General features: G+C 40.9%; 1 protein-coding gene across 2 annotated transcripts in view; it reads right to left on the bottom strand.

The window, feature by feature from the left end:
* Positions 1–1,929: 1,929 nt before the first annotated feature.
* LOC110544427 (transcription initiation factor TFIID subunit 1-like) overlaps positions 1,930–8,479 on the bottom strand; it is a 62,536-nt gene continuing 55,986 nt past the window's right edge. For both annotated transcript variants that reach the window (XM_060375038.1, XM_060375039.1), the window contains exons 36-38: positions 7,461–7,617; positions 6,665–6,842; positions 1,930–2,286 (exon numbers count right to left, since the gene is read on the bottom strand). In XM_060375038.1, the coding sequence (XP_060231021.1) occupies positions 2,070–2,286; positions 6,665–6,842; positions 7,461–7,617 (552 nt within the window). In that variant the 3' untranslated portion in view covers positions 1,930–2,069. The remainder of the gene's footprint in view (positions 2,287–6,664; positions 6,843–7,460; positions 7,618–8,479) is intronic.

The following is an 8,479-nucleotide window of genomic DNA, read 5'->3' as shown; positions in this document are numbered from 1 at the left end:
ACCACAATTAAAAACAGGTTTTTACAGAAAATACCACAGTCTCAGGGTTCACAGTCTGATCAAATATCCTGCAACAGTCAGGGTTTCTCTGTGTAGCCCTGGCTATCCTGTAACTTGCTCTGCATACCAGGCTGGCCTCAAATCCAGAGATCTGCCTGGGATCAAAGAGAGGCATGTGCCACCACATCTAGCTATGTCTCAATCTGCTTTATAGAACTAAGTGGTGCAATACAAGGGCCATAAATTTGAGAAAGGGGGTTGGAAAGGGTTAGAGGAAGGAGATGGAGAGCAGAAATGATGCAATTATATTTTAATGAAAGATAAAATAAATTTTAAAAATGGACAATATAAAAATGAATATCATGTACTTATGTAATCTCCCAAGTCAAAATTCTAGAAACCCTTTCCAGTCTTCCTTTCTCATCCCAAGTGCCAATTGGTAATGAAGTCCTATCGATCTTTCTGAAGATGTCTCAAATCCACCACCATCTCCCCATTTCAAAGGTACCACTGTACTTTAGGTTCCACCTTCCCATAGCTTGAGTTACATCTGGTCTCCCTCCAAACCACTCTCCACACTACTGTTATCAAATTTTTAAAAGTTTTATTGCAAAAATAATATGTACTATAAAATTCAAATGATACAGAAATAAAAAAAAGTAGAACACTCAACTACCAAATGAACCACTGCCTCTCCATTCCCAAGCCCCAGTTATCACTGTGAAAATTTCACGTATATTCTTCCATATCTCTTCTTTTGCACATACAAATATATTGTTTGACTCAATTTCTGTCTTACGTCAACATTCAGAAAATTTCTGAAACAATTCTAATACACTCAAGATTATAATGCATTCATTTTCTTAAATATAAAATTCATTCCCTGGTATCAAATACAAATTTCTTTCTCTTTCCTTTTTTTGGCATTTTTGAGACAGATTTTCTCTGTTTAACAGCCCTGACTGTCCTGGAACTCACTCTGTAGACCAGGCTGGCCTTGCCCTCAGAGATCAGCCTGCCTCTGCCTCTTGAGTGCTGGGACTAAAGGTGTGCACTACGATGCCTGGCTCAAATGCAAAGCTGTTGAAGATATGCTTCCTGTCTGGATTTTGGTGTCATGTCTAGTCACTCCAGCATCCTTTCTGAAACAAAGCTGGCACAAACAAACAAGGAACACATTCTGTCATACCTAGACTGTGAACTTTCTCCTTCATGTTAACACCCTGCTGGACTTTTTGAGCTGGTACATTCCTACCAATAGATTCTCAGCAACCAACTTTTCAGGGGGCTTCTGGAGGACCTCTCTGCTTTTCCACACATGATCTCTTAATTTTTTCTTTATAAAGTAAACCAGGCTGGCCTCGAACTCAAAGACATTCACCTGCCTCTGCCTCCCACATGCTGGGATCAAAGGCTTGTGACCCCACAGCCCAGTGGGATTCCATAATTTTAAGAACATTTACTGGGTAGCTACTTTGCACTGAACATTATCCTAAGCATAAAAAGAGACAAAACACAGTCTTTGCCCTAAGGTACTTACCATCTTCCTAATTTTTCCTAGGGTGGGGAGAGCACAGTCACATGGCCACCTATCTTTTGGAATACATAGGTTGTTTCAGGGATTTATAGCCATGCGCCTGTAATCCATTTAGGAACAAGGCATTGTATATCCAAGTAAGTCATACATGAATAAGCAGTCTGTCCAATATGGTTGTATTTTAAATGTGGCACACAGCCAGCCTATTAGTATCTAATTCTCTATCCTAGAAGAGAAGTTTTCATCTATTCCATCCTGCAAATTAGAAAGTGAAGTGGTGCCATGATTTTAACCAGGAGAAATAAATGTCATTAAAGGAGTGTAAGGGGGGAAGAGTGAGTCTTCTCTCTCTTCTTGGTAGTGGTTAGGAGAAAGTACTTGCTGCTCCAGAATTTGGAGAAATGATTACTATTTTATTCATTACTGAAGTTAAGATGTGAATCTTGTAATGTCATTATTAGCCCCTACACACATAAACAAGCTGGGGGAAAGGTAATTGACCTGGGCTGACTGAAGAGGCTTAAAGGAAGCCTCATTCATCAGAGTCCAAGTCACTGTCTCCAGCAATGGAGTGGAAATCCTCGCTGTCCTCCTCGTCCTCTGACAGGTGAACCTGACTTAGGACGCTGGGCCCAGAACGTTGCTCTTCCTCATCTTCTTCCTCCTCTGATACCTCATACCCACCGATGCTGCTGAAGCTTGTATCCTGGGTGTTCGACTTGGGATCAGGCTCCTCATAGCTCCCATAGCTGAGAAGAGAAACAACATCTCAAGCTTGGGCATCAACCCCCAACTGATCATTTGCATGCTTTGCACTGTCAAGGAATCAGCCCATTTTAACCCCTCCCCATGGACACTAAAATAATAGGTTGACTGATTTCATATGCCTTAAAGCAAAACTCATCCCATTCAAAAACACCAATGTGTCGATTTATATACATGAGAACTGGAAATAAACTTCCCGACATTGACCAACACCTGCTACATGACCACAAATGCTATCAAGCCCCAATGTTTCCCTGGTACTTGGTTTCGCTCATCTTATGTATCCAAAATTGGTCAGCAGTCCTGAATAATCTCTCTAACATACTTGACTCTATTATCTCTTTTCTATCCCTGCTGTCTGCCATAGCTTGGTCCTGTGTTAACTTGCCTGGCCTGCATTACTGAAGTTTTCATAGCCCTACTATCGAGCTCCTTCAGTTAATTTTTCACACTTCTGTGAGAGTGTTCTGTATTCTGTTTATTCTAATTTCATTTCTGAAAAAAGTCACCAAAGCATTCACTGTTTAAAAGTTACAACATACACCAGAAAAAAGGGGGAATAGCATCTCTACCATGCAGAAATAATATTCTTTTATATGGTTTATTTCTTCTATGCATTTTAGATACTTAAATATTGTATATATAGAAATAAAATGCTTGTCAGGAGTAGTGGCCACATGCTTTTAATCCCAGCCCTCGGGAGTAAGGACAGGTGAATCTCCAAGTATGAGACTAGTCAGGTCTACATAACAAGTTCCAGGAAAGCCAGGGTTACGCAGAAAAAACGGTCTTGAAATACACAAATAATTAATTGAACAAACTTTAAAAAATAAAAGTAAGATGTTTATTCTTTGGAAATTGGCTATAATAAACACCCTTCTGTGTCAATACAGTCTACAGCATTATTCTCTGGGTGGTTTTATTTATTTATTTTTTTTGTGACATATTCTCACTATTCAGTTCAGTCTAGCCTCTAATTTGTGATTCCCCTGTCTCATCCTCCTAAGTACACTGATTAGTGTGCTGCAAGACTTAACAGCTGCATGCTCTTCTGATATATGGCTATAACATGACGTATTTAATAGTCTCTCAGTAATATGTTTAGCTGTTTCTGATTTCTTACACCATTGGAAACAATGAGCTAGGGCTGCAGAGATGACTCAGAGGTTAGAAGCATAGGCTTCTCTTCCAGAGGTCCTGAGTTCAATTCCCAGCAACCACATGGTAGCTTATAACCATCTACAATGAGATCTGGTGCCCTCTTCTGGTGTTGCAGGCATACGTGTAGTAGCCAGAACACTGTAGATAAATAGCAAATTAATATTTTTTTAAATGGAAGAAACAATGAGCTGTGATATAATCTTTGTACATCTTTTACGTTTGGTTGAGACAGAATCTCACTGTGTAGTTCTGGCAATCCTGGAACAGGCTTTGTAGACCAGGTTACCCCAGATCTCACAGTGATCACCCTCCTGGAGGGCTGGGATTAAAGGGTGTGTACCATCATGTCTGGATATACAAACATCTTAATAAAAGTGTTCACATAGGATAATTTCCTAAATATGGTATTTTACAACCAAAGGGGGTACACATTGAAAGCTTTTATTTATAGTGATAAAACTGTTCTATTTCTCATTCATCCTAACTATTTAAATATTACCAGTCACTTGGAAATGTCTTTTCCCCTCATACTCTTTCTAAAAATGGTCAACAACTTGACAGGTAAGTTTACCATACTTATTTTGATTATACATTGTTTACCATACTTACTTGATTATTAGAAATGCTATAAAATACAGTCATTTGAATTCATGAATTTCTTAGCTCACAATCACTCTTTTTTCTTTTTTTTTTGTTTTTTTGAGACAGGGTTTCTCTGTGTAGCCCTGGCTGTCCTGGACTGACTTCATAGACCAGTCTGGCCTCCCTCACACTCAAGGAGATCCCACTGCCTCTGCCTCTCAAGTGCTGGGATTAAAGGTGTGCACCACCGCACCTGGCTAGCTCACATTTTGTGTGTGTGTGTGTGTGTGTGTGTTCATTAGCTCACATCTTTTATTCTTTGTGTTTTAGGGCACATAGAGCAATCTTTCAAAAACACAGAGCAGATCAAACATTCTTCTCACTCAATGTCTTCCTACAACATTTGGGCCCTTCACAATTTGGTTCTTAACTACTTTTAAAAAATTCTTAATTACTTTTTCGAGTCATTTCACCACATGGATCAATCAAAAGCTCTAGTCTACTTGTATTCTTTAAATGTGTCCCATAGGGGCTCACAGAGTCTGAACCATCAGCCAGGAAGCTTACATGGAACTGACCTAGGCCTTTCGCACATGTAAGAGTTGTGTAGCTTGGGACTCCTAACAGCAGGAGCGGAGGCTGTCTTGACTCTGTTGCCTGCTTCTGGGATCCTTTCCCCCCTCTACTGGGCTGCCTCATCTAGCCTCAATAGGAAAGGATGTGCCTAGTTTTACTGTAACTTCCTAAGCCAGAGCTGGTTGATATCCCTGGACAGCCTCCTTTTTCTCAAGAGAAACAGCGGATTGGGGTAGAGGGGAGGTGGGGGACATGAAGGGGTATGTAAAGTAAATAAATAAGTAGTTATAAACTGTCTTATACCTCTGGGTTGTCACAATGCCATTCTGAGCCTCTGGGATACCTTATGCTTCTTACCCTAAAGAACTACTGTTCAGATTTGACTCAGTTTCCTTCTTTAATCAGCTTCCCTCCCCACTCTCCTCCATGCCCCAGAGGAACCCTATGGTTGCCTGTCATGTCCCTCATGAAACACTACCACTGCTTATTAGCCTGTTTCATAGTTCCTGATAGGAGGAAGTCCTGGAAGGAAGGAATCCCATATTTTACTTGTGTTTTCACTTGTGATAAATACTTTCAGGATAAATAAATAAAAGATTTTATCCACTTGCTGGCAAGATGGATTGCATGTGCAGTAAATCCAACGTGTCTGAAACCAACATCATTTTCCCATCCTTTCTGTTTTTCTCTTTCTTCATGGAAATTCTATTATTTATCAGACTTAACTCCCAAATTCAACTGAATACTACTGTTATCTGTCCCATATGCCCTTAAAAGTTATCTAGCTTCGTTAGTTCTGAACCCTGCTTAGATGAAGCCCAGAGCAGCTCAGTCTCCAAGCAGGTTTCCTAGTAAGGGGAACAGGGACTGTCTCTGATATGAACTCAGTGGCTGGCTCTTTGATCGTCTCCCCATGATGGGGTAACAGCCTTACCAGGCCACAGAGGAGGACAATGCAGCCAGTCCTGATGAGACATGATAAACTAGGGTCAGATGGAAGGGGAAAGGATCTCCCTTATCAGTAGACTTGGACAGGGGCATGGAAGAAGAGAAGAGGGAGGGAGGGTGGACTTCGGAGGGAATGAAGGAGAGGGCTACAGCTGGGATACAAACTGAATAAACTGTAATTAACATAAAATTAAAATTTTAATTAAAAAGTTATCTAACATACAATTTGATGTTATTGTCTATTCCTTTTTGTTCTTGTTTGTTTGTCTGTAGCCTTGGCTGCTTTGAACTCACCCTGCAGCTGAGGATTATCTTTAATCCCTATCTTCCTACCTCTACCTTGAAAGTGTGTATACGTGAGCAACAGCACACCTAGAGATTTTGTTTGTTTTAGATAAGGCCTCAATACATAGTCCAAGTCTGAGAGGGAGGGAGACACAGGGTTTTACTGGCCTGGACTTTACACCATGCACACCAGGCTTGCCTTGAATTCAGAGGTCCACCTGCCTCTTCTTAGGCATGTACCACCAAACCTGGATAGCCTTAAATTTAGGATCCTCCTATCTCACCTCTTAAGTACTGAGATTACAGAAGTGTGCCAGCATACCTAACAACTTCCTTTTCTTAAAACTACAGACTCTTAACAAAATCCAAATGCCTTGGCATGTCACTTATGGTCCTCCACAATATAGTATCTTGTTATTTCAAAAGTCTTCATTCCTCAACCACCTTGCTGCCTTTGTATATGCTTAGCGAATTCCTATCCATCCTTTAAGCATAGTTTAAATGCTTCTACAGGAAATTTACCCTGATTACCTCAAAGCACAGTGAGTCATGCCCATTTTAGCAATACCTCAACACTTTGTACTTATTTGTGGCTAGGTACTTGTGACTTTGCATCTATAATGATTTGTGTCAATCTCTTCCACGTAGAAGAGTTCCTTAAGGGCAGACCATGTCTTGTTCCTGTGTGTGTTCCCAGGCCCAAGTAGAGGTGCTCAGGAAATGTTTGACAGATGAAAGCTGTCTTATGCTAGGTCTTCTGTCACCATAGCTAGGAAATGACACCACAGCCCCATAGCATATTGCTATTACCTGATGTTGCTATCCTCCAAACCATGGGGAGCCTCCTCACCATCTCCCTCATAGGACATCATGTTTTCTTCATTTTCCATGCCCATCCTTGTACTCTCTTGAAGCACACAGGGATGTTTGGGTCTGATACTGCCAGATCCCACATCAGAGTCACTTCCACTTTCACTGAGCTGAATAGCTGTAAAAAAAAGAAGAAAGACTGTGGTTCATTAAGACATAAGCTTGATGGACTAGGGGCATGGCTCGGGGCCACAGTGTTTGCCTAGCATGTATAAGAAAGTATGCTCAAATAACAAAAACAAAACAAGAGGTAAAGAAATAGGATTTTTTTTTTTCTGTACAGTCTTTGAGTCTATAGTCCTCACCTCTCAGGTATCTCTTTTAATTACCAAAGGTCAATAGTGGCAAGAGCTACAGAAACTGAAGTCAAGTAACTTTTTTCCTCTATATTAGTCTACTCTACCTGTTTTCTATCATCTCCAACACTTTTACCGTTTCTATTATTTTGCTTCCTTTTCCTTTCCTGTTCCCAAACACAACCTGTCAAAGCTGTGACATGGGTACTGACTTTGCCATTGTTACCTCCTGTGCCTGTTCATCTTCACTTCCCCTACAGTTAATGGACATGATCACCCAATGAATGTGTGTTCAGTACTCTCAGGTCTACTAGTAGGACTCTAATAAAAGAGATAGCTTTTTCATAATAGCACATAGTTAAGTAGCAAAGAGTTTCCTATTCAGTCTTGAGGTGCAACACTAAGCTATATAAAAACAGAAGTAAGGGAGCAAGACTCACCAAAGAAAGGGTTATCTTCTTCTTCATCACTCCCAGCACCTTCCTCATCATCTTCTCCTTCAGACATGAGCAAATCCTCATAGAGCACACTGGCCTGGGGCTGCTGTACAGTTCCTTCCTCTTCATCTGCAAGATCACCATCTCTGTCTTCCCCTTCCTAAACAAGTCCAGGTGGCAGTCCAATCACTAAGAGACCAACATACTTTCTTTCCCTCACATCCCATTTACTGCCTCACAAGAAGTTAAATAATGAATTGAATGGATTTGTCTAGCTCATTTCAAGGATTAAAGTCAGACTGAGACTCATTATGGAGAGACTATGATATCACCTAGGAATTTGGCCTGCCCTGCACGACTTGGGCTCCTATCATATAAATGTATAATGTAACCATAAGCTTTCTGTAAGCATACTCACTGGGGCTGGAGTCTTAGGTTTCCCATCCCCCTTCTCATACCCTTCATATCTCCACCAGAGTCTTCCTCACCCAGCCTACCCCAGCCCTGGGGAATATGAGTAAGGCACACAAATAGCGCATCATTGAGGGATGTGCCTGTAGGAGTTAACCAAGGGTTCTTTACACAGTACAGATGTACTGCCATGATATCCATGCCACCTCCACTGCTAGAGGAGATTGTTTACACAGCCCAAGGCATGTGCATTTTCCCCAGTCATTCCGTGGAAATAACAGACAGGGCAAGACAAACCAAAGAACAGGAAAGTTTTTCATACACTCTTTAGAGAAGGTACAGTTTTAGATGAGAATGATGCTTTGATAGCTCTGGAAAAGTACAGTTAAAAAGCATACATATTTTAATTTGGTTTATAACTTATAAGAGACACAAAACAGGACACCAGTGGTTGTGAACCCTGTGTCTGAATGCAGCTGGCCTTTCTAGTCAGTCACCTATTAGGCTGCTCTGATGCCTTAAACACTTTCCCTGAAGGTCTGTTGTGCTTAAGCCACATTTCAAAGCCTTGTTTGCAGGGCCAAAGGATCCAGCTATCCTTCCTGTATGCA

The sequence above is a fragment of the Meriones unguiculatus genome, chromosome X, assembly GCF_030254825.1.
Source record: "Meriones unguiculatus strain TT.TT164.6M chromosome X, Bangor_MerUng_6.1, whole genome shotgun sequence".
Taxonomy (NCBI): domain Eukaryota; kingdom Metazoa; phylum Chordata; class Mammalia; order Rodentia; family Muridae; genus Meriones; species Meriones unguiculatus.
The sequence above is the reverse complement of the archived record's forward strand: the minus strand, read 5'-3'. Positions and strand labels throughout refer to the sequence as shown.